Genomic DNA, 27456 nt, shown 5'->3' on the forward strand with positions numbered 1-27456 from the left:
TTGTGATTACTTAACCGAAGTTTTTAGTTTGTGATTACTTAACCGAAGTTTTCAGTGGCATCAGTGGCAGCAATCAGTCAATTAGAATTAAGATTACGATTTGTTTGAACTGGTAACTGATAAGACGTTACTGCATCGTTAAATCACTAAGATGTCCAACAAAATATACCTTTGTCGTGGTATACTGTGGTATACGCGACACGTGGTATACTGTATACTGCATGTGGTGAAATGATATAATCACTCAACACTACGTCACTCTGCCTGTTTTTGATTTTGCTGTTTCACCTCAGAGTCGGCAGTATTCCAGACTCATGATGGCTGCCTGTTAACAATCAAGTCTTGGTGCGGCAAACCAATGGTTGATAGCACGAACCTCGATCAGTGGCATCAATCAGTCAAGTAAGTGAGTTTTTCAAAACGAACAGCAACGTGATTATGATTAATTCTTACCCGGGTCTCCGCGGGGTACATAACCACTAAGAAATGTAGGGTATCCAGAGAGTGATATATTTTCACAACTTCACGTACAAGGGGATGTGACCTACTTTTGCACGGAAATATCATCGATCGAAACTAAATTTTTGAAGCTTTACACACAAATTACATATTGATAGATAGATAGATCTTCTTTATTTCCTCCATTTCATGAAGAGTACAAGGTATAAAGTGAAAGGACAACATCTATAGTATAAATGTGCACACACATATACATATGTATATTACATATATGTCAGAAGTATTTCATATACATATGTATCGTATTGATTATTTGTGTTATTAGATGGGCAATTAGCATGTTTTATTTACACTTGTGTTATGTACACTTGTTTACATTACATACATTGTTTAGTATAAGCAGCTTCGGATGACTTCATCCCACTTTTTAACTGCACCACCAACATTTATCATGCTCTCTGCCCTTACATTGTAGTCTGATTCAACTTCAAGTTGTTCAGGTAAACCGCCAAGCAGAAAAGTCAGAAAGGTGTCATCGTCTTCCCAGATTCTCACAAATATTTAAACATCAAGCAAGTCAATGATTTTATCAAATGTGATATTTCTTTCTTCTAAATTCTTTTGACATGACATGAAAACGTGTTTCACTATATCATTCGCAACTGTTCCACAAATACATTCCTTTGATTCTATTGGCATTGAACCTAAGCGAACTAGTCTAGCTAAGGAAGTAAAATATTCTGGTCTATCGAGAGCAAGTTTCCATAATCTATGTTCTTGTCCAGATCGTATTGTTAGATATCTTGACAGAGATAATCTGCTCATTAGCGCAATGTTTAGAAAAAAAATTTCGTGTAGTGAATCTTTTCTTTCACCAGTTTTGACAATAATAGTTTCTTGATGAAATTTGAACACAATATATAATCATTAACCTCGTCAGATAAATTATATTTGGAGAAAATATATAGCATGCTAAAGACAGGTGATTTCGTGTCCCACTAGTTCTTATTAACTAGTGTTGTTTTATATCTAAACTGTCCAAGTCGGGCTAGAAACATTTGTTTGAAAATATACATTAGGTTTGAATTACATAGCTTACCAAGGAGCAAAAGGTTTTGTTGATCAATGTATCCTTGTATTGATATAACACCAATTGTGTCTCTCTCTATTTATTTGGGCATACGCTTATCAAAACTGTGGATTTTCTTACGGAAATAGCGTTGACTGATTTCTAGCATTTCATATTCCTTTAAGGATAGTTTTCCCCACACATTACATCCATATAAGCCACAGTGTAATATCACTCGTTACCAGATGCGCACGGCGGCTATAGGATAAAGTCCGCCAAAATACAGGCCAGAATCATGGTTTACATTTATCAATTTTCTCAGTTTTTCACATGCTAACCTCGTTCTTTCTACCGAAGTTTTAGCAGTACTTATGTACACTCCCGCATAGACAAATGCCTTTTGAACAGGTAATTTTATCTTACCAATGTAAAGATGTTCAGGCGAAACTGTTTTTTTACTACATCCAAAAGTTAGGACAGCACTTTTGAACACATTGTATTTTAACTGCCACTTGTTACCATAATTTTCTGCAACGTTTAGGAGCATTTGAAGACCTGTTGTGTTACAGCTGATCAAGGTCTTGTCGTCTGCTAACAGTATTCCTGGGCATCGTCCCCATGGGAGACATAGTCCACAACCGAAGCAAATCGTTTATATAAAGAGTAAAGAGCCATGCTGATATGGCACTACCCTGACCTACACCTTGTTTAACGGGGAAAACATCAGATTTGAAGCCGGCAAAGCTAACACATGAGTATATAGAATTGTAAGATAAACGTAGAATTCTCCATAACTTGCCATTGATACCAAATTTATGTAATTTGTAGAAGAGACCGTCAAGCCAAACATGATCGAAGGCTTTCTCGTTATCGAGGAAAGCACAATAAACTGGTGAGTTTCTTTCGTTAAAGTATGCGATACTTTCAAGAAGATTGAGAGCCGCCGTTTCAGCACCAGCATTTTTTCTAAATCCAAACTGTAGTGGGTGAGGAATGGCTACATCGTCGCTTGTCCAGTTTTCGATTCTGTTGAGAAGCATTCTTTCGAAAAGCTTACTTAGGATTGAAGTTAGTGTTATGCCCCTGTAGTTAGATGGATCACCTTTACTTTTTCCTCGTCCCTTATGTACTGGTAAGATTTCGCCAATATGATACATTTTGGGTATATATTCATGTTTAATGATAGCATTGAATAATACCATAATATGCTTTAATAAAGATCTTCCCGCATACTTAATATGTTCATTTGTGAGCCCACCAGGTCCTGGAGATTTGTTGTTTTTCAGTCCTTTAACTGTACTTACTACCTCTGTAATGGTGAATGGTCTCTTCAATGGATGGTTAGCAGTTACATCGTTATCAGCATCAGATGTTTCGTTGTTTTCAATATTTTTGACTGAGCATATTACTTCATCAGCAAAAGAGCAGTCAAAATGACTTTCCATGGTTTGGATTGACAAGTCTCGAAAGTATTTACCACAGATTCCACAAATACCTTCCGCGTTACTACTTTGATTACATTTATAAAGAAGTTTGTGTACTTGGCCCTTAGTTTTGTTATATCGTTTTGCAGTTTTAAAGTATTCATGTACATCTATTTCAACTGCCTCATGGAGTTCTTTCATTCTGCTATCTATGAGCGATTGTTTCGATCTACGATGCTGTCTTCAAAAACTATGCCTTGCTTCTTTATATTTAACAAAGTTCTCATCGTTCTTAGCATGTGACCTGCCATTCTTTTGCCAATGGCGTCTTTTACTGGCATTTCATCATGTAATAACTTCAGGTTGTCTTTTTTCCAGTAGGGTTTGGGGTAGAGTTTAAACTTCGTTGATGGGATACTTACTGCAGTAGATGCATGGAGGGCTTCTGTAATGTACTTATTATACGTTTCAATATATTCATTATGGGATTGGAATTGGGACAGCTTGCATATGTCTTCACGAAAGTAGTTTTCAGTTTCATAGCGATACAGCATAAGATCAGTATCACACGCTTTCTTCCAATTGACCTTATATCCACTATATGGTTTTTTTAGGACAGTCATTTGTTATATACAGAAGGATAGGCAGATGGTCTGAGACAGTATATGGTATATCGGTGTCAATGGTATAACCAATAACGTTATTCAGATAATCAACACTCACAAACATATAGTCTATATACAGAATGATTATGATTAATTCTTACCCTGGTCTCCACGGGGTACATAACCGCTAAGAAATCCATACAGTAATATATTTTCACAACTTCACGTACAAGGGGAAGTGACCTACTTTTACACGGAAATATCATCGAGCGAAACTAAATTTTTGAAGCTTTACACACAAATTACATATTGTATCAACTCAGTATTAACTCAACACGCTGGTGACTATGTTTCTGTTTTTCATGGTGTCTGGAGGGATATATGTGTGTGGTATGTATCGGTCTGCGAATACAGAACTTGGCATTATATTGAGCTGTGCTTAAATTCGTATTTCGCGTTAATAATTCGCAACATTTACAATTTCTATCAAATGTAAATAAGCATAAGTTTAACGATTATGATTTGTTCTGTGTGCAGGTCTGTCCTTCGTGACGTCTGACTACCCACACACCGTCACACGTGTTGGATACGATGTTAACTTAACCATGAACCCAGCTAATGTCAGCAACTCATATTTCGTATGGAGGAACGGTTCGGTAAAACTGTTAGTGGTTATACCTAAGTCACACCGTGTAAAGGTACTCAACAGCAGTGACACCGGCTACACCACCAGGATCAGATACACAGGGGAGGACTCACTATCACAGACCGGACAGCTGGTGTTTACCATCTACAATATTACTGTACAGGACGCTGCTACCTACTACTGCCAAGGAAGCAGAAATCAGACGGTAGCCGGGTGTAGACAGATCCTCGTTGTGTCACGTAAGTTTTACGTGTGATTAACAGAAGAATATTCCAAGAAATGAAAGTGCATTAAGCTGCATCGCCGTAATAAATACACAATATCAGAAAGTAATCATTGGTAGCAGACCCTTTAGTTGTGAAGAAAGTAAAACCGTTAGAAGAATAAGGATAGGAGTGGTATATTACTTTTAATGTTTCATACACCTTTGGTCAGGAGGGTTCAAGTATTTCGCAAGGCAGCTCATGCTCATCACATTCATCACTTGTGTCTCGCAGTTGTGTCACGGGAAATGTGCCCTGGGAATTAGCACTTTCATTTGTAATTTTAAGATTTCAAAACCTCCTGCCATTGGCTATAAAGGAAATTCCATGGCATAACATAATGAAGAAATGAACTGAAACAATTTTCTTTGAGTAAAGTGTAATGTTGGAGTACTGACATGATTTGGGGTAATACCCTCAACGGTTGTTGGTGAAAAAATATAGATGAAACGAGGTTCGAATATTACAGTAATATCATGGTGAAGACATCATGATAAAACATTGTTAATTTGAACCCCATTTACTCGATATATAAAACGACACAATTCTATGGTCCTCGTTGACTGGTTTATTTTGAAATATTAATATTTTAACAGAGAAGCCGACCACACCTGACGTCACAGGACCTGCCTCAGCTGTATCAGGTGAGAATGTCACCTTGACATGCTCCTCCTTCTCCCAGAGTCTGCCCCCGGACCACCCGCCACTGAACATGACCTACACCTGGAGGAGGAACAGGACCCTGCTGGAATCTGTTGACGGGTCTCACATAGGTGGAGATGTCCTGCCAATAACCCACATCAGCAGAAAGAAGCAGGGAGACATCTACACCTGGAGGAGGAACAGGACCATGCTAGTATCTGGTGACGGGCCTCATACAGGCGGAGATGTCCTGACAATAACCCACATCAGCAGAGAGAACCAGGGAGACATCTACACCTGCCAGGCTGTGGAGGAGGGGCTGGAGTCTGACTGGAGTCACGGACATGTACTGGAGGTTCAATGTGAGTAAGCACTTACCTTGTTTAAGGTATGAGAACGAAGTATCTTATCTTTCCAACTGTGGTTCTGAGCTACAGTTTTGTGAGAACTGTATTTTCAGAAGCACTGTGCATTGTTCAAAATAACGTTTAGGTTCGGAAGTATTATCAAAGTATGTCGGCGGGTCGTGTCGGGATAATAGACACCAAAGTCAAAATCAGCTGTGAAAAGTGTCAGCTTCATAATCATTGCAGTTTCAGAAGGTATATAGAAATTCATGATCACTATACATATATTTTCACGGCACCTGGATATGTTGTCTAGGGTTTTAAATATCAACGCAGACTGACACTTTACTGTCAGCATTGATGTTCATATATTTTCAGCATATATACACAGGATAAAATACAAACACTAAGTTATATTGATTGCACGAAATGTGATGTCATCACAAGACGAAGCATACATATTTATCAGTCTGGCAATTTGAGGGATGTTTACGGTGATGTGAGGTGAGGTGAAATGGGGTTTAGCGTCGCGTCCAAGATTATTGCACCTATATAGCGACGTGCATGTACGTGTGTGTGTGTGGCTGCTTGCACTAGTCCGGACTGATGCCGATTTAAAGTGTTAGCTCACTGAGATACCATGCCGCAGATTAACATGAATACCCCACCCAGACACAGTATACTGACTCCGAGCCGACCAGTCCTTGTTTTAGCCCCTTAATGCCGAGCGCCAGACAGGGTAACAACAAGTACCATCTTTTAACGTCTTTTGGTATGACGCGGCCGGAGATCGAAGCCCGGACCTTCCGCTCTCCAGGCGGACGTTCTACCACTTGACCACGGAGGCGGTCTAGAGATGTTTACGAGTCAAATATACATTTTTAGATGAGTTATGAGCATGGTAAAGCACAAATCCAATATCAAGGTAAAAATGAAACATATGTGAACCATTACCAACTAAACATATACCAAATACCATGACATGTTGAACGAACATTGCTGAATAGCATATAGTGAAACCTCAGTCCTACCTCCATTGAGCGATATCTCGAGGTACATATTCCATATTCATACACCATTTATGGCTGTTAACAATTTGAATGTAGTCTCAACAACAATATATTAATTCAAGGAGACGGTGTCTTTTTTAATGGAACTGTTTTAAGAAGCATAATTTAAAATATGGTATACTGTTGTTCTTAGAATATCTATTGCACGTGTTGAAGATCAAGGTAGAAAGGATGTATTCTAATTCACGATGGCTAAGTTACTATGCTAAATCGTCCTTTCTACAAACCCATGTAGTGGCCCTATAAAACTAGAGCTTGAAATATTTAAACATCTTTCATTTACCTTCTCAGGTATGCAGGGGCGGTCGGGTAGCCTAGTGGTTAAAGCGTTCGCTCGTCACGCCGAAGACCCGGGTTCAATTCCCAAAATGGGTACAATGTGTGAAGCCCATTTCTGGCGTCCCCCGCCGTGATATTGCTGGAATATTGCTAAAAGCGGCGTGAAACCATACTCCTGACGCTAATGACGCCGTGCTCTTCCCTTAACGCTTGTGATTGGCTTGATGGCAATCACTGGTCACTGGGCCACGACATATTAATCTTTCAACTTTCAATCGATTACTCATAGATCGATCATTGTTTGATGGCCCTAAACCCAGCGTACTGATTTGTGCGTCTTACCTGCCTTCACTGTAAACCACGGCCATGCCACATTAACACACACACCCCCAAAAAAAAAATAATAATAATTTTTTTTTTTAAAAACACCCACACCCCCGCGTTGTAAATGCAAATATGCAAATTCCGTAACAAGATAAACATGTATTAGATCATTAGCAAACTTTCTGATTTTATCTCTTACCTAATCTTGTCATTTGTCTGTTATTATTTTATTTACCTTGCAACACTTTAGAAGATACGTCTTAAACATGAGTGAGTGAATATGGTTTTACGCCGCTTTTAGCAATATTCCAGCAATATCACGACGGGGGACACCAGAAATGGGCTTCACACATTGTGCCTATGTGGGAATCGAAGCCGGGTCTTCGGCGTGACGAGCGAACGCCCTAACCACTAGGTTACCTCACCGCCCGTCTTAAACATGAAAAAAGATCTTGTCATTGCACATGTTACAACGGAAACATTTGTAACATGTTGGCTCCAATTTTGTCTATCACATACGTACTTACCAACATACTCTTAAGCAACACCATATATGTAAAGCTGATTTTTCTGTAATAAGATGGGTTGACTGTCAAGGTCAAGGTCATCATGCAAAATGTGTGTATAACCTCAATATTTTATGATCGGGTATTCCCTTAACTAGAAACACTGACCTTAATTGATGTGTAAATTACAACGTTTCCACTTTTTCAACCCTTCACTGTACTTCTCCTACCAGGGCCCAGTCGTCTAATGCGCCGCGATTCGCTGTGCAGAGTTGCGTCCATTGGGCACGCCAGAAACCTATGATTGTCGGTTCGAATCCCGGTTCGCCCCGATTGTGTTTCTAGGTTTGTCAGCACCATACCCGTGCTCGTGGGTTTCACCGAAGTGGCAAACCTCCCAGCCCGTCATCACTTCGGGCTTTCCTACCACATAAAGCTGACACGCCGTGATATGACTGGGATACTGTTAAAAGCGGCGTTAAACCCAACTCACTCACTAGTTATAAAATATGTTTTCGTACCCCTTCCCCTTGTACAATATTGGCCCCTCCGTCACATGTGTATTTCCAGTAGTCACACAAGTACATGTCGCAGAAACAAACCGCACATGTTTATCTCGCTATTCACACATACATTACAAAACCAAGCTGTACGCTGACATCACATTATAAAGGATCAGAAGGATCCGCTGTCGCGTGTAGTAGCATTTTCCGTTTAGCTGGTGATACAGTGTGGAACTACTGACCATAGTACATCAAACATTCCAGATGGACCTGACCAGATACAGTTTAACGAGACAAGTGACAGGCTATATGTAGAAGAAGGTGACCCTCTCACAGTGAGATGTTCTGCTGACTGTAACCCCGCCTGCACTGTGACCTGGTGGGACACATCCAGACAGAGGGTGATCACGGGACAGAGGGAGGCTGTGTTGTATATACCAGCTGTAGACAGATCTGTGTCTGGACAGTACACGTGCCACGCCAACAACACACATGGGAATACATCACGGAGTCTGACGCTGGACGGTTCCTGTAAGACTTCTACAACATTGCTGGTGATAGACAGAATATGTAACATTTATTTGGATAACTCCTCTAATGACCAATTTCATTTTCATTCATTCCAACTTTCTCTAAACCCACAGAGATTCAAGATAATAAGTCATTCTAACACAAACTATTGATCAGGAACTTTCAGGTTCTTCAAATGTCAAAAACAGTTCTGTCATTTCAAACTTAAATAAAAACAGTTCTGCATTGGAGACAGTAACCAATCGTTTACGTAATTCATAATTCGACAAAAATACACTGTTCCCATAACTCCTTTTTCCACACTTGTACTGTATTTCACCACATATTCAAATTAAAATGTCATATTATTCCATATATACACCGGAAACATTAGAATCATGAACAATTTTTTTGTTATATTTTGAATGTTCCAGCGCGTGAGGTTACTGAAGCTGGCGTCGCTTCCATCGTCCCTGTGGCTGCTGTCTGTTCTGTCCTGATCGTCGTCATTGCTGTACTCGTCGTCGTCGTTGCTTACAAAAACAGAATCAAGAAAGGTATTATCTTAGTAATGCTTGAGATAACAGAATCTGAATTTTGCTGATATTTGGGGCATCTATCTTGCCAGGCATTTATAGTCAGTTGTTTTACTACAATTACTGCAAATTCTGAATACTTTTAAATTCATGATTTGCTTTGAGCGTGTTCATTTACTGGGATATTTATTATCTGTTTCAGGAGGTGAAGTATACAGGTATGGGCTCTTCCTTCCACGACTGATACACTGTTACAGCGGGTAACTGTTGACGGTAGAACATTTAAAGAACTGTGAGAAGAATAGTGCATACATCTACAAGTTAATATTCTAGAGTTACCTCTACAAGTAAAGGTTATATGGTTACCTCTACAAATAAAGGTTACATATTACCACTACAAGTAACGGTTACACGTTACCTGTACAAGTAAAGGTTACATGGTTACCTCTAAAAGTAAAGGTTATATGGTTACATCTACAAGTAAAGGTTACATGTTACCACTACAAGTAAAGGTTACATGTTACCACTACAAGTAAAGGTTACATGTTACCTGTACAAGTAAAGGTTACATGGTTACCTCTAGAAGTAAAGGTTACATGTTACCTCTACAAGTAAAGGTTACAGGGTTACCTCTACAAGTAAAGGTTACATGTTACCTCTGCAAGTAAAGTTTACAGGGTTACCTCTACAAGTAAAGGTTACATGTTACCTCTGCATGTAAAGGTTACATGTTACCTGTACAAGTAAAGGTTACATGTTACCTGTACAAGTAAAGGTTACATGGTTACCTCTACAAGTAAAGGTTATATGGTTACATCTACAAGTAAAGGTTACAGGGTTACCTGTACAAGTAAAGGTTATATGTTACCTCTACAAGTTAAGGTTACATGTTACCTCTACAAGTAAAGGTTACATGTTACCTCTACAAGTAAAGGTTACATGTTACCTGTACAAGTAAAGGTTACATGTTACCTCTACAAGTAAAGGTTATATGGTTACCTCTAGAAGTAAAGGTTATATGTTACCTCTACAAGTAAAGGTTACAGGGTTACCTCTACAAGTAAAGTTTACAGGGTTACCTCTACAAGTAAAGTTTACAGGGTTACCTCTACAAGTAAAGGTTACATGTTACCTCTGCATGTAAAGGTTACAGGGTTACCTCTACACGTAAAGGTTACATGTTACCTCTACAAGTAAAGGTTACATGTTACCTCTACAAGTAAAGGCTACATGGTTACCTGTACAAGTGAAGGTTACATGGTTACCTGTACAAGTTAAGCTTTAGGGTAAACACAAGGGTCCAAAGCTCAAGCGTTGGAATGTATAACACAGTAAGTTGTGTGTTACTGCTTCCTTCACTTCACATGTCTCTCTTTTCAGAGTTGGCGACCCAAATATGAGTGACAATGAAGGACAGTTTCAGCAAGATCCCAGCGGTAAGTATGGCAGGTCTTCCTATGGTATTGAATTGTCGGTTAATACCAATACATACAATATATACTCGCACGCAAAAGAAACGCAAGTCGAGTATGCGGTATACATGTTATTTATTTTCAACAGTAAAGACAAGAAATACTAATAGGGCAAGATTAATAAAAATTGGCTGAAGACAGTTTAATGGATTAAAAGGCAGATGGCATAAGTGGGTTTTTACACATGTTGAGGGCTTACACAGTTTCGGGTCAATACCGAAAATATCAGTCAATACCTGGTGTGACCACCATTAGCATTGATCACTGCCACACATCTCCTGTACATTGAGTTGATCAGACGGTTTGTGAAGGCCCTAGGGATCCTTCTGCACACATCCAGAGCAGCTGTGCGTAGTTCATCGGCAGTTTTAGGGACTGGGCGCACATTGTTGTGCAAAAAATGGAACAACGTGCGGTCTGTTCACTTGGTCGATAAACCGCTGAGCAGTGACGCCGTGTCCCCGACCTTGACCAACATTCAGATGGCACATGGATCCAAGTCTCGCTTTAAGTCCAATCCCTGCCCATATTATGACGCTAGGTCCACCCCATGGATCCCTTTCCACAACGTATCTGTCAGCCAAACGATCACCTCGACGCCGCCAAATTCAGACACTTCCGTCTGCATGAGAGACACAAAAGCGACTTTCATCAGAGCAGATGACACACCTCCACTCACGATGACGCCAATTGTGATGACCCTGTGCCCATTGAAGTCGTGCTTGTCGATGCCGTGGTTGGAGCACAGGACGACGTGCTGGTCGGCGACATCTGAGGTTGTTGGAACGGAGACGTCAGATCACTGTGTACCGGCTAATGTTTCGATTATGTGTTCCTATGGTCTGTCGAGCACTTTCACTTGCAGTTAGGAACGGATGTCGCTAGTGTTGACGGGTAATCTGCCGATCTTGTCGAGGCGTGGTGACCCTAGGATGACCGCTCCGAGGAAGGTCATCTGTGGTCTGTGTAGCATTGTATCGATGCAGGAGACGGTAAATTGTGGTTATGTTAACGTTGAAATGACGGGCAACATCTTGGACAGACTCTCCAGCTTCCAAACGCCCGATAGCCTGGTTTCTCTGAATTTGAGCTAGGCGTGGCATTGTTGACCAAGGAGTGGTAGGTCCAAGAATCGGCCACAGTTTTATACCCTCTACAATTCGTGATAGTTCGTGCATTTTCGATTTCGCGAGAAATGGGTACATGGTACCCACATATTCATTGCAATGGTGCGTTTTGGCGATTCGTTTTTTTATGTTGCGTTTTTACTCGGGGCTTCCAAAATGCAACCAAAAATGTTGATAACACCATCAGGCTTCACTACATGCTAAAACTCATATCAATCTATGGTTCCGTGTTTGTTACCTATTTGCTTAAAACCACTTGCGTTTCTGTTGCGTGTGAGTATATATAAGGAAAGTATATACATGTAAACTGTAAAGGGTGGGCCATACATCCTTCACAGTTGGGCTCAAAACGTTTCAGCAACCCCTCGTAAGTATGTCAGGGGTTTCTTTCTGTGACTTCCTCCAAGTCAGGAACTTCCTTTCAAGGATGACATCACAGTCGGATGCTTCTGTCAGAGCCATCACTAGTCGAAATTATGATATCCCCAATTACAACAGTAAAACCAGACGGTTACATTGAATGTATCAGAGGGCCCTCGGGGTAAGAACTAGACGTTACGATCACATGGTAAGCACGAGAACATATAGCTACAGGTTTGGCTCTAGTAGCTATGGATACATGTTTAGCTCAAGAAATTACACTTACGGGGTAAGCTCTAAAAGTTACTGTCACAAGGTAAGAACTAGATCTTAGTCACAGGGTAAGCACAAGATGTTAGTCAAAGGGTAAGCACAACGTGTTACAGTCACATTGTAAGCATTGTAAGAAGATACAGTTACATGTTTTAGCTATAGAAGCTACAGTGACAAGTTTTAGCTCTAGAAGCTACATTGACAGGTCTAGCTATAAACTTACAGTTACAGGTTTAGCTGTGAAATGTACAGTTCAGGGGTGAGCTCTAGAAGCTACAGTTAAAGTATTAGCCGTGGAATGTACAGTTCAGGGGTGAGCTCTAGAAGCTACAGTTAAAGTATTAGCCGTGGAATGTACAGTTCAGGGGTTACCTCTAATAACTACAGTTAAAGGATTAGCTGTGGAATGTACGGTTCATGGGTAAGCTCTAGAAGCTACAGTTAAAGGATTAGCTGTGGAATGTACAGTTCATTGGGTAGCTCTAGAAGCTACAGTTAAAGGATTAGCTGTGGAATGTACAGTTCAGGGGTTAGCTCTAGAAGCTACAGTTAAAGGATTAGCTGTGGAATGTACAGTTCATGGGCTAGCTCTAGAAGCTACATTTTAAGGATTAGCTGTGGAATGTACAGTTCAATGGTTAGCTCTAGAAGCTACAGTTAAAGGATTAGTTGTGGAATGTACAGTTCAGGGGTTAGCTCTAGAAGCTACAGTTAAAGGATTAGCTGTGGAATGTATAGTTCAGGGGTTAGCTCTAGAAGCTACAGTTAAAGGATTAGCTGTGGAATGTACAGTTCAGGGGTTAGCTATAGAAGCAACAGTTAAAGGATTAGCTGTGGAATGTACGGTTCATGGGTAAGCTTTAGAAGCTACAGTTAAAGGATTAGCTGTGGATTGTACAGTTCATGGGTTGACTCTAGAAGCTACAGTTATAGGATTAGCTGTTGAATGTGCAGTTCAAGGGCAAGCTCTAGAAGCTACAGTTAAAGGATTAGCTGTGGAATGTACAGTTCAGGGGTTAGCTCTAGAAGCTACAGTTAAAGGATTAGTTGTGGAATGTACAGTTCAGGGGTTAGCTCTAGAAGCTACAGTTAAAGGATTAGCTGTGGAATGTACGGTTCATGGGTGAGCTCTAGAAGCTACAGTTAAAGGATTAGCTGTGGAATGTACAGTTCAGGTGTTAGCCCTAGAAGCTACAGTTAAAGGATGAGCTGTGGAATGTATAGTTCAGGGACTAGCTCTAGAAGCTACAGTTAAAGGATTAGCTGTGGAATGTACAGTTCAGGGGTAAGCTCTAGAAGCTACAGTTAAGGGATGAGCTGTGGAATGTATAGTTCAGGGGTTAGCTCTAGAAGCTACAGTTAAAGGGTTAGCTGTGGAATGTACAGTTCAGGTGTTAGCCCTAGAAGCTACAGTTAAAGGATGAGCTGTGGAATGTACAGTTCAGGGACTAGCTCTAGAAGCTACAGTTAAAGGATTAGCTGTGGAATGTACAGTTCAGGGGTAAGCTCTAGAAGCTACAGTTAAAGGATTAGCTGTGGAATGTACAGTTCAGGGGAAAGCTCTAGAAGCTACAGTTAAAGGTTTAGTTGTGGAATGTACAGTTCAGGGGTAAGCTCTAGAAGCTACAGTTAAAGGATTAGTTGTGGAATGTATAGTTCAGGGGTTAGCTCTAGAAGCTACAGTTAAAGGATTAGTTGTGGAATGTATAGTTCAGGGGTTAGCTCTAGAAGCTACAGTTAAAGGATTAGTTGTGGAATGTATAGTTCAGGGGTTAGCTCTAGAAGCTACAGTTAAAGGATTAGCTGTGGAATGTATGGTTCAGAGGTTAGCTCTAGAAGCTACAGTTAAAGGATTAGTTGTGGAATGTATAGTTCAGGGGTTAGCTCTAGAAGCTACAGTTAAAGGATTAGTTGTGGAATGTATAGTTCAGGGGTTAGCTCTAGAAGCTACAGTTAAAGGATTAGTTGTGGAATGTATAGTTCAGGGGTTAGCTCTAGAAGCTACAGTTAAAGGATTAGCTGTGGAATGTATGGTTCAGAGGTTAGCTCTAGAAGCTACAGTTAAAGGATTAGTTGTGGAATGTATAGTTCAGGGGTTAGCTCTAGAAGCTACAGTTAAAGGATTAGCTGTGGAATGTACAGTTCAGGGGTTAGCTCTAGAAGCTACAGTTAAAGGGTTAGTTGTGGAATGTATAGTTCAGGGGTTAGCTCTAGAAGCTACAGTTAAAGGATTAGCTGTGGAATGTACAGTTCATGGGTTAGATCTAGAAGCTAGAGTTAAAGGATTAGTTGTGGAATGTATAGTTCAGGGGTTAGCTCTAGAAGCTACAGTTAAAGGATTAGCTGTGGAATGTACAGTTCAAGGGTTAGCTCTAGAAGCTGCAGTTAAAGGATTAGCTGTGGAATGTACAGCTCTAGAAGCTACAGTTAAAGGATTAGCTGTGGAATGTATAGTTCAGGGGTTAGCTCTAGAAGCTACAGTTAAAGGATTAGCTGTGGAATGTACAGTTCAGGGGTTAGATCTAGAAGCTACAGTTAAAGGATTAGTTGTGGAATGTATAGTTCAGGGGTTAGCTCTAGAAGCTACAGTTAAAGGATTAGCTGTGGAATGTATGGTTCAGAGGTTAGCTCTAGAAGCTACAGTTAAAGGGTTAGTTGTGGAATGTACAGTTCATGGGTTAGATCTAGAAGCTACAGTTAAAGGATTAGCTGTGGAATGTACAGTTCATGGGTTAGATCTAGAAGCTACAGTTAAAGGATTAGTTGTGGAATGTATAGTTCAGGGGTTAGCTCTAGAAGCTACAGTTAAAGGATTAGCTGTGGAACGTACAGTTCAAGGGTTAGTTCTAGAAGCTGCAGTTAAAGGATTAGCTGTGGAATGTACATTTCTAGAAGCTACAGTTAACGGATTAGCTGTGGAATGTACAGTTCAGGGGTTAGCTCTAGAAGCTACAGTTAAAGGATTAGCTGTGGAATGTACAGTTCAAGGGTTAGCTCTAGAAGCTACAGTTAAAGGATTAGCTGTGGAATGTACGGTTCAAGGGTTAGCTCTAGAAACTACAGTTAAAGGATTAGCTGTGGAATGTATGGTTCATGGGCCAGCTCTAGAAGCTGCAGTTAAAGGATTAGCTGTGGAATGTACAGCTCTAGAAGCTACAGTTAAAGGATTAGCTGTGGAATGTACAGTTCAGGTGTTAGCCCTAGAAGCTACAGTTAAAGGATGAGCTGTGGAATGTACAGTTCAGGGACTAGCTCTAGAAGCTACAGTTAAAGGATTAGCTGTGGAATGTACGGCTCAGGGGCCACCTCTAGAAGGTACAGTTAAAGGATTAGCTGTGGAATGTACAGCTCAGGGGTTAGCTCTAGAAGTTACAGTTAAAGGATTAGCTGTGGAAAGTACAGCTATAGTTGCTACAGTTAAAGGATTAGCTGTGGAATATACAGTTCAGGGGTTAGCTCTAGAAGCTACAGTTAAAGGATTAGCCGTGGAATGTACAGTTCAGGGGCTAGCTCTAGAAGCTACAGTTAAAGGATTAGCCAATGTATCAACTGTATCAGAGGCCGTATTAATAGCTTCGGTAGAATTAAACGCGTAAATTCGTTCATACCATCCAGTGATTCATAAACACACGCTTATGATATGAATGTATATTTATTATTTTTATTCATTTTAAGCTTCATGTTCATTTCCTCAGAAACATATCGATGTTTAGTACCAAATTAAGGTAGGACACTAATTAGGACGTAATTGACCTCATTGTTAATAGTTCAGCCACACTTTCAACTGCCACTGCCACCGAGATGATTGGTAACATTTGGTAAGACGCGACTTACGGGATCGGGTGGTCATGCTCGCTGACTTGGTTGATGCATGTCATCGTATCTCAGTTGCGGCGATGCTCATGATGTCAATCACTGGATAGTCTGGTACAGACTCGATTATTAACAGACCGTCGTCACAAAGTTGGAATATGTCTGAATGTTAAGTCAAATAAACAAATAAAACAAGCAATTGAAATTGTTGCTGATAGCAGCTGGCTGTGGATAATTGAAGTAACGATAGCACTCTGATCAGTCGACATATAAAGGGTAAGGAATGATTTAACACAAATTACAATACTGAATTGATAGTTGCACTTGACGAATATATCCTAAGTCACCCCGAAGCACATAAACAAGAGAAGAAAGAGTTTGTTTTTTGTAAAATTCAGAGGTTATCGTCCCAACTACATCATGTGATATTTTGTTCATCGTTACTCAACATGAAATTGTTTAAGGATGTGTGTCTAACCGGCAGCAATTCACCCCTCTCCCTCCCACACCCTCCCACTCCCCCTCTGACACCCACCCTACCCTCCTTCTTTCCTTGTATTTGATTTCGGATTCCTTGTACTTGAACTCCTTGGCCTCTCATCGATATCGCTTTTAAATCATGCATCCATGACTCTTTAATCTTCCTGTTCGACCGGAAGAGGACCTGAGAACATCGTTCGAGGCCAGTGGAGACGTAGTCATGTATTCAAATAGTAGAAACAAGATGAACACTCTAACAAATATGTTAGATGACATTGAAGTTCCTTTTAGAAGAAAAGTGATCGCAAACAAGGAAGCTTTTCAGACATGACACTGCAAATGTCGTGTCCAATGACCCAGGCAGTCGGTGCAACGTGGCATTAACAAGGCTGTTAGCAGTTTGTCATGTCATGTCTGGTTTATGTTTACACATATGGGTGATAACAGGTCGTTTACTGCAGAATAAACGTTCATGAGAGCTTTATGAATTTACGTCAAATGTACCGCTGGCTCTGGAAAACACCATATCTCAAACTTTGAATTCCTCTTGAGGACACTATAGCCTTCACTGTTCAATCATGTATTCTCAAACAAGCCACGCCAGATACATAAAGCAAACCTATAACATATAATTCTCATTCACATTCTCACACATCATTCTCTAAAAATGCTCACTGTGGCCACGGGCAGAAGTATGGCTAATGCTTTGTTTGTTTGTTAGTTTGTTTGCACTCAGCAATGTTCCAGCTATATGACGGCGGTCATACAAGAAATAGTAGCAGTCTTAAGATGAATTTGTTGTAATTTAATAACCTAAGTACATACAGGTGTGTTTTTTTTGTTTTTTCGTTTTTTGCTAAACGCCTCACTCAGCAATGTTCAAGCTATCTGACGTCGGTCTGTAAATAATCGAGTCTGGATCAGACAATCCAGCGAATGACATCAACAGCATCGATCTACGTCATTTAATAACCTCTAATTTGCACATGTATGTAAGTACATACAGGTTTTGTTTTGTTTGTTTGTTTGTTTTTTGCTAAACGCCTCACTCAGCAATGTTCCAGCTATCTGACGTCGGTCTGTAAATAATCAACAGCATCGATCTACGCAATTGGGACGCGATGCCGTTTCGTAAATGGATAAGATTTCAAAGTAGAAATCGACACAATTAGGTAACCACTACCTCAGGCATCTACCATTAATACTAGCCCGATCTGGATTAGAATTGGTTTTCGTCTAGCTTTACTTGCCGTAAAAGGCGACTATGCTTGTCGTTAGGCGACTAACGGGATCGGGTGGTCAGGCTCACTGACTTGGTTGATGTCATTGCATCCTAATTGCGTAGATCGATGCGCGTGATGTCAATCACTGGTTTGTGTGGTCCAGACTCGATGATTTACGTATAGCCGTCTCACAGCTTGAATATTGCGGCGTTAAACAACAAACACAACTATTGATATTAATATTTCGTTGTTGTTATTTGTTTATGATTGTGTTTCTCCAGACCTGTATGCCAAGGTGAACAAAAAGAGGAGCAGAAGCGAAGGTTTGGCCTGTTATTTTTTACTTGTGGGAAGTAAGTCTCAACTGAGGTGATGCTTGAAACATGAGTGAGTGAGTGAGTTGGGTTTAACGCAACTCTGCACAGCGAATCGCGGCGCCTTAGACGACTGGGCCACCCGTGCCCCCGCTTAAAACATGACGATGTTATAACTCCCTGACTGATGCTACCTAAAGGCGAGACCGTTTTTCTTTGTCTCTGTGGGTGGGTGGTTTGTCCGGTAGTCTAAAGCGTTGCAATTCGCTGCGCATTGTGTCGATCCTTGGGCACGCCAGAAACCTATGATTGTGGGTTCGAATCCTGGTTCGCCCCGATTATGTTTCTAGGTTTGTCGGCACCATACCCGTGCTCGTGGGTTTCACCGAAGTGGTAAACGTCTTAGACCTGCATCACTTCGGGCTTTCCTCCCACATTAAGCTGACACGCCGTGATATAACTGGAATACTGTTAAAAGTGGCGTTAAACCCAACTCACTCACTTTGTCTCTGAGGGTGGATGGTTGCAATTCGCTGAGCATAGTGTCAATCCTGGGGCGTGCCAGAAATCTATGATAATGGGTTCGAATCCAAGATTCTCCTTGGTTATGATTCCTGGTTTGTCAGCATCAGATCGGAATTGGTAAACGGCTAAAACCTTAAAACCCCCTATCTGACTGATGAAGGTGACCGCCTCCGTGGTCTAGTGGTGGAGCATCCACCAGGAGAGCGGAAGGTCGGGGGTTCGATCCCCGGCCGCGTCATACCAAAAGACGTTAAAAGATGGTACTTGTTGTTACCCTATCTGGCGCTCGGAATTTAGGGTTAAAACAAGGACTGGTCGGCTCGGAGTCAGTATACTGTGTCTGAGTGGGGGGATTAATGTTAAACTGCGGCATGGTATCTCATTGGGCTATAAATCGGCATCAGTCCGGTCTAGTACCATCTTCCCGAGGCAAGTGAGTTAACCCTAATGGCTTGCTGAACTCGGCTGGTATTATGGAGTTACATTTTGGCTGGACTAACGAGTCTATGCATAGTCCAATCAAAATCGCGTACCGAAATCGAAATCCGGTTCGTAAAGTGTCATGCAGATTTCGGTCGACTGCAGGATTTGCAAAGCATGTTCACCGCTTACTCGTTGTCAACATATATTTTCTAAATCTTTTGATGCTTTTAATCAAAGTGCTCACGTGATTTGATGCACTTCGCGATGTAAGACTCGTTTTATCACAATATAGATCTTGATTATCAATCAGATCGTCTTGACTGAGCGCCACCGTTTTGTTTGAAGCAAATGCAAGTGATACAAGAGGTTGAATCTCATTGGTCCATAGGAGAGGCATAGAAAGGACATAACTTGTAATTGCCTCTGGTGGCGCTACGATCGAGCGAAGGAATTCCAGCCTAGTTCGGCAAGGGTGGAAACTGGACTTTTAAAGTAGGTTAACTCTCTTGCCTCGGGAAGATGGTCTAGTACAAGCAGCCACACACACACACACACACACACACACACACACACGCACACACACACACACACACACGTCGCTATATTAGTGCAATAATCTTGGACGCGACGTTAAACCCATTTTCACCTCACCTCACCTCACCTGATGAAGGTACAAATAATTGATACTTCCTGGTTCTCCCCTCTGCAGGGTCTGATGTGTATGCCACAGTCAGGAAGGTTACATCCAAACAGTTCGTGAACAGGGCGTTTCAAGGCGCAGCGCCATCGGTAAGTCTGCATTTACGTTTATTGGAATTGTTGTGTTGTAAAACATTTGCTGAAAAAAGTATAATCTTTTGCCATCAGTCTGTGTGTGAACCGGCGGGAGGGGTGGGGGCAAGCAACGTGAAAGAATGAACGGAATTTATAAAAAAAAAATAACATGAGTGAGTGTGGTTTACGCCGCCTTTAGCAATATTCTAGCAATATCACGGCGGGGGACACCAGAAATGGACTTCACACATTGTACCCATGTCGGGAATCGAACCCGGGTCTTTGGAGTGGCGAGGGAACGCTTTAACCACTAGGCTACCCGACAGCCCAAAAATAGATGATAATGGTAAATAATATGTTTTTTCTCAGATTATTGAGGAGATCTCTAAGATAGATCATATCTATTTTGTTATCTCCAGCATGAGAGAGCAGTTCTCATCAACTTCCCAGACCAATACAAAGAAGAAACCAACAACTGCGGCGAAACGGTAGGTCTAGTAACTGTAGAAGGTGGATTTATACGTATATTCACTGATAAACTTAATCTAAAAGAAAGTTAAGACGGTTGTTAGTGAAGTTTGTTACGCTTTCAGAACGATGACGGTCTGACGTATGCCGACCTTGACCTTGCCCCACCCACCATGATTGACGGCATGTCCGTCATACACAGCAGGGAGGAGCCCGTGGTGTATGAGGAGATAGACTTCTCCCTCACCCCCGGGCCACAGCTGCCGGACAAGATCTGGGAGGTTGAGGAGGAGGAGGAGCGGGAGGAGCGGGAGGAGCGCCGCAGGCAGAACTTCTGGGAATGAAGATGAACAAAACCTGAGAATATCAAGGTTTTGTTTCGATGTTTACGAGGTTATTGCGTTGAAATTTTAATTTCTTTCTTTGACGTTTTGAATTCATATCACGATCTAAAGTTAATCTAAAGTTCAGAATCATTTTCATTAGATTCAATTCCAGCACCGCCATGATGAAATATATATCAACTTGACGTCATTAGTTATAGGGGGCACGGGTGGCCAAGTCGTCTAAGGCGCCGCGATTCGTTGTGCAGAGTTGCGTCCCTTGGGCACGCCAGAAACCTATGATTATGGGTTCGAATCCCGGTTCGCCCCGATTATGTTTCTAGGTTTGTCAGCACCATACCCGTGCTCGTGGGTTTCACCGAAGTGGTAAACATCTGAGACCTGCATCACTTCGGGCTTTCCTCCGTTAAGCTGACACGCCGTGATATAACTGGAATACTGTTAAAGGCGGCGTTAAACCCAACTCACTCACTAGTTATAAAATATTTTTTTAAACCTAAATCAGACTGTCTGCCGTACCCAACCATACCAAATTGAGGTTTACGTCAGAGATAAATTTCACGGCATTTGTATACGTGGAGATGACACTAAAGTGAATCTGTTCATATGTTAGCTTTCACATCATTTAAAAAACAACAACGCTCAACCAATATGTTTAGTATTTGAGATAAAAATTAAGAAAATACATATTCATATATATTGTATATAAATATGGCTATATCGCCCTCACATGAGGAATAAGGTTGTCTACATTATTATCATATTACACTTTTGAACGTTTATTTTTCCTTTCTAATGTGCTTTTCATTTACACAAAGATAACAATACGATAATACACCCAAATGTGTTTATTCAAGGTTGTGTCCGAGCTGTATTGACATTTAAGTTTTATACGGCACTTTAAATGGCGATCAATTTTACTTAAAGCCTGTATATTTCAGTTGACATTATAATTTTGTACGTAGTGACAGTTTTGGAGGCATATTATAAGTAATGATACATAATATTACTTAAATAATAATAATAATAATAATTATTATTATTATTTATTTATTATTATTATTATTATTATTATGATAAATTAGTTGAAGGCACTACGCTGATCAACCCTCTCGTACACACTTATGAATCTGTCGACTTCTATTTCGTCTAATTACCCAAATGGGATCCTAGCGTTATCACGAATCGGTTGTTTATTTCCACTGATATTGATCCAAACAACAACGGGGCAAGTGATTACATCGAAGATTCTAAAGTAAACAAAGCCAGTTCACTCTCATGTAATTTCGAAGCAAAGACCGACAAAGAACGAATCCGGGCTTTCGGCGTGAGAGGCGAACGCTTTACCCACAAAGCTAACTCAGTCACCCCTTTGTGGTAAGAAATATTATTTTTTGAACAGTTTAAATATGGTAGAAGTTGTAGCAGTAGTAGTAGTAGTGGTAGTAGTAGTAGTAGTAGTAGTAGTGATAGTGGTCGTAGTGGCAGTGATAGTGGTAGTGGTAGAAGTGGTAGTGGTAGTAGTAGGAATGGTAGTAAAGTTAATAATAGTATTTCGAATAAATCAGTCAATCATAAATACATAATATTGTAAATAATAATAATAATAAAATAGTTTGATACAGCGTCCTTATTTTCCTTGTGCGATATAACGGAAGTCGAGTATATAATAGGCATTAGATCAATGACACAATGCATTTACATCAATAACCTTGATCTCGTCGAGAAAATCGGATCTCATTTGTGCCCACAGAAAGTAATACCCACACGTAAATGTGTGAATCTATATGCAAATGTTTCGTTTTATGATCATCTGTATAAGATTGGCATTTTGAAGTCAGTGTATTATTTTAGAATTGGATACAGGCGCCTCGAATGCTCAAAATTGTTTGTCTGATATTTCCATCATGTAGATGGTACACATTTACTTCATCCTTTACTTCAGCAGTATCATCGTCATGTAAATATGTGTATATGCTATCAGTTGTGGCAGGATCGCGAGGGGTACGTGGGGTTTTATGCCTCCGTCGTTAGGTTTTATCCCAGTCGTGGGACGCATATACCCTCATGTATCCTGAGTGATCCTGCTACAACGACATTATCTTACCGACATGTTTTAATATGACACTGTAAGAGAATTAAAACAAATTCAAAATTGATAGAAAACAGCTATTCGATTGAGCGGATGTAAACTTATAATGTCACTTGACTTTCATTGAAAAAGATGGTGGTCTTTTGCTTCGAAGCGGGTTATAAGGGATTTATTCTGGCTGTCAGAAATCCACGTGCAGCCTGACTTGTTCGTGACGAGGTATCAGGGACTTAATCTCCCGCTGATAAATTTATTTCCCTCCCAGGCGGGATACATAGTATTTCATCAAGATCACGTGAACCAATTAGATCTCATCATTCTGACATGGAGGTATGATAATGAAACATGTTCAATTGTCAAGTGAACAACTTGATCTCCCTACTCCCATGTAACTTTGGCTTGAAGATGTGATACTTGTTTTGTTATGTTACAGGTATGTCTGTACCTATCGAATACCCACCATGACTGTTTGACTGTATATATGGAATACCTACCATGACGGTTTGACTGTTCATATCGAATACCCACCATGACTGTACCCATCATATACCCACCATGACTGTACCGATCAAATACCCACCATGACTGTACCCATCAAATACCCACCATGACTGTACCTATCAAATACCCATTATGACTGTACCCATCAAATACCCACCATGACTACCCATCAAATACCTACCATGACTGTTTGACTGTACCTATCGAATACCCATCATGACTGTATGACTTTTCATATGCATTACCCACCAAGACTGTGTGCCTCTACGTATCGAATACCCACCACGACTGTTGATATGGAATACCCACAATGACTGTTCATATGGAATACCCACCATGACTGTTTGACTGTACCTATCGAATACCCAACATTACTGTTTGCCTCTACGTATCAAATACCCAACATTACTGTTTGACTGTTGATATGGAATACTCACCATGACTGTTTGACTGTTGATAGGGAATACCCACAGTGACTGTTTATATGGAATACCCACCATGACTGTTTGACTGTACCTATCGAATACCCACCATGACTGTTTGCCTCAACGTATCAAATACCCACCATGACTGTTTGACTGTTGATATGGAATACCCACAATGACTGTTTATATGGAATACTCACCATGACTGTTTGACTGTTGATAGGGATTACCCACCATGACTGTTTGACTGTACCTATCGAATACCCACCATGACTGTTTGCCTCAACGTATCAAATACCCACCATGACTGTTTGACTGTTGATATGGAATACCCACAATGACTGTTTATATGGAATACCCACCACGACTGTTTGACTGTACCTATCGAATACCTAACATGACTGTATGCCTCTACGTATCGAATACCCACCATGACTGTACATATGAAATACCCACAATGACTGTATATAGAAATGCCCACAGCGTCTAACATTACTGTACTGTACTGTACATACGGAATACCCACTATGATTATCTGATCTCTCTTTGCCCAACATCAAGGTGCATTCAACCCGGACATTCTTGTTAACAATACATCTATGTTAATAACGTCACATTACTGTTGGTTATGACGCCACAATGCATGTGTTCGTTGATAGTAAGACTTTGCATCTTGGTGTTGTTATTGTAAGAATTCGCCTTATGGTGTAATCAAAGGCTTCGCATCTTGGAGTTCATATGATGCTTGTCATCTTGATGTTCTTATAAGGCTTCGCATCTTTGAGTTCATAAAATGCTTGTCATCTTGATGTTCTTATAAGGCTTGTCATCTTGATGTTCTTATAAGGCTTGTCATTTTGATGTTCTTACACGGCTTGTCATCTTGATGTTCTTATAAGGCATGGTATCTTGGTTTGCTATAAGTCTTGGCATAATGATGTTCATAAGTTAGTGAGTAGTTTTCTATCATTTTACGTCAATCATGCCAATATGTGTTTTGATATCCCCGTTACTGCAAACAGCATTACATTTTGTTATATTTGTGTTATGTTCACATGTTACACCGACAGGTATTCTGTTGACTACCTTAGTGTAGTACAAAGCAAGTCTAGTCAACCTCTGTCCATGTGGACTTTATCAGGATCAGATGAAGTTCGCCAATTGCCCCGACACTCTGAGATAAGTGTATCGTTTGTAAGATCAATTCACGGGTTGATTTCGTTAACTTTGTTTTCGGAATAGTGTCAGATATACTTGTAAATACATTTTTACACGTTTAATATATGATTCATATACTTTTAACTTTTTTATTCTTTTTTTTATCATTTCAATCATTAATTGCTTAACACAATCTCATTACAATCAGAGTTAGGTGTTAGCTAAGGTTGTTGTTTAACAAGGTCTGCATGTGATACAGAAACCAGTATTTCAGTATTACGAAGGAGGGAGGTATCAATGAAGAAGGAGCGTTGTACATAGAACGTGTTTGATCTTAAAATATATCGTAAACAAATTGCGTACATATGATAAGCGAATGTGACTGGCCAACGGGTGCCCAATGGTGACGTTGTACGTGTTACTGTTGTTCATGATCATATTCATGATGCTTCCATGTCGACATCACAAAGTCAGGCGTTGTTCGTGTTACTGTTGTTCATGATCATATTCATGATGCTTCCATGTCGACATCACAAAGTCAGGCGTTGTTCGTGTTACTGTTGTTCATGATGATATTCATGATGTTGCCATGTCGACATCACAAAGTCAGGCATTGTTCGTGTGACTGTTGTTCATGATGATTTTCATGATGTTGCCATGTCGACATCACAAAGTCAGGGGTTGTTCGTGTGACTGTTGTTCATGATGATATTCATATAATAATCCAAATGGTTTTCAATCGGGTTTCAGATCAAGGTTTGTCATAATATTTTTCAAAATTTGATTTTGCATCAGGTGGTACTTAATTGGTATATATACTAGAACCGCCCAGTACAAGTATGACTTGGAGAGGCATGGTACGCTGTAGATAGTCTAGTCTTTTGGTTACCAGCACTTATTTATATTCAATATCTTCTTGACTGAATGTGAAAATTGTCAGATTTTTTTAATTCTTTATTTGCTATTTTGCAATAACTGTTTATCGGAAATAAATGCTTGAGCAAATCGAGTCTTACATTTTTTGTTACACTTGGCAGTGCTACGAAAACATACATTGACACCTCATTATTCCGTATGCCGGTTTATTTACTCGATTATTTACAGACCGACGTCATATAGCTGTAATATTGCTGAGTGCGGCGGTAAACAACAAACCAACCAACCAATCAACCTTAACACTGATGGGTACATAAGGGGGCACGGGTGGCCAAGTCGTCTAAGGCGCCGCGATTCGCTGTGCAGAGTTGCGTCCCTTGGGCATGCCAGAAACCTAGGATTGTGGGTTCGAATCCCGGTTCGCCCCGATTATGTTTCTAGGTTTGTCAGCACCATACCCGTGCTTGTGGGTTTCACCGAAGTGGTAAACGTCTGAGACCTGCATCACTTCGGGCTTTCCTCCCACATTAAGCTGACACGCCGTGATATAACTGGAATAATGTTAAAAGCGGTGTTAAACCCAACTCACTCACTCACTCACTCAACCACGTGAAGATCCGGGTTAGAATTGGTCTTCAGCAGCCCATGCGTGTCGAAAGAGGTGACCAACGGGATAAAAACTACAAGGCGTATTATTTCATAATCATTATTTCCGGACACAGGACTGGCTTAATGCAGACACTACTGTCCGGATTAACGAGGTTTCACTGCTTTTAGATATTCTTGTGTTACTCGTTCATTGTCTTTTACATGGATGTTCGTTGAGTGAATTGGGTTTGTTTTGTTTGTTGCTTAACGCCGCATTGAGCAATAGTCCAGCTATATGACGGCAATTTGATATCATAAGCATCGATCCACGCAATTGGAATCGATAACATGTATCAACCAAGTCAGCGAGTCTGACCACCCGATCCTTTTAGTCGCCTTTTACGACATAGTCGCCCTTTATGGCAAGCATGGGTTGCTGAAGACCTATTCTAGCCCTAACAAGTGTAGACTATTTTCTTATATATAAATTGTAGTTTCGTGACATCACCTCAATATCAGGGCCCAGTTCTATAGAGCGATTTTAAGACAAACCTGCACAGTTCCCATGCTTTAAGGCTGATTTACGACATTCGTAGTGCTAAGATCGCTTTCTGGCACATGTACAGACTACATAATGGACCTATTTGTGCATGCAGTGGGAAAGTAGAAAACAATTCAAAGACACATCCTACAAAAGTATCTCATGCTTTATTTTCTCTTCCAAGACCCATCGAGAACGTAATTCGATGGATACTTGTGTAATCTGCTAATGATGGGATAGTTACCATTGCAGCTGACCTTGTTGTCATGACAACACATCCTACATCAGTAAAATGTCATTAATACTCGATAGCCATATTACTAGACATCGATTCTTCCAGGTCATCATGACCCACATGAATACAATATAACTACAACCAATACCAACTGGCAATGAATGATCTGCACGTGACTGGGCCCGTAACAATCCGTAATAGAATAGGTCTTCAGCACCCGTTAATGGCGACTATGCTTGTAAATTTCATGTGTCGAGTGAA

At 40.5% G+C, this 27456-nt stretch overlaps 2 protein-coding genes across 2 annotated transcripts; both read left to right on the top strand.

The window, feature by feature from the left end:
- Positions 1 to 3904: 3904 nt before the first annotated feature.
- Positions 3905 to 9427, top strand: LOC139477084 (cell adhesion molecule CEACAM5-like). Its single transcript, XM_071259637.1, has 6 exons — positions 3905 to 3947; positions 4095 to 4442; positions 5063 to 5470; positions 8402 to 8668; positions 9082 to 9215; positions 9386 to 9427. The coding sequence occupies exons 1-6, from the start codon at positions 3905 to 3907 to the stop codon at positions 9425 to 9427; spliced, it is 1242 nt and encodes a 413-aa protein (XP_071115738.1).
- LOC139477173 (uncharacterized) lies at positions 9390 to 20807 on the top strand. Its single transcript, XM_071259723.1, has 6 exons — positions 9390 to 9401; positions 10564 to 10619; positions 18213 to 18254; positions 19903 to 19982; positions 20387 to 20455; positions 20561 to 20807. The coding sequence occupies exons 2-6, from the start codon at positions 10580 to 10582 to the stop codon at positions 20777 to 20779; spliced, it is 450 nt and encodes a 149-aa protein (XP_071115824.1). The 5' UTR covers positions 9390 to 9401; positions 10564 to 10579; the 3' UTR covers positions 20780 to 20807.
- Positions 20808 to 27456: the final 6649 nt, after the last annotated feature.

Source organism: Haliotis cracherodii, unplaced genomic scaffold, assembly GCF_022045235.1.
Source record: "Haliotis cracherodii isolate W230 unplaced genomic scaffold, xgHalCrac1.p SCAF_31, whole genome shotgun sequence".
In the NCBI taxonomy this organism is placed as follows: domain Eukaryota; kingdom Metazoa; phylum Mollusca; class Gastropoda; order Lepetellida; family Haliotidae; genus Haliotis; species Haliotis cracherodii.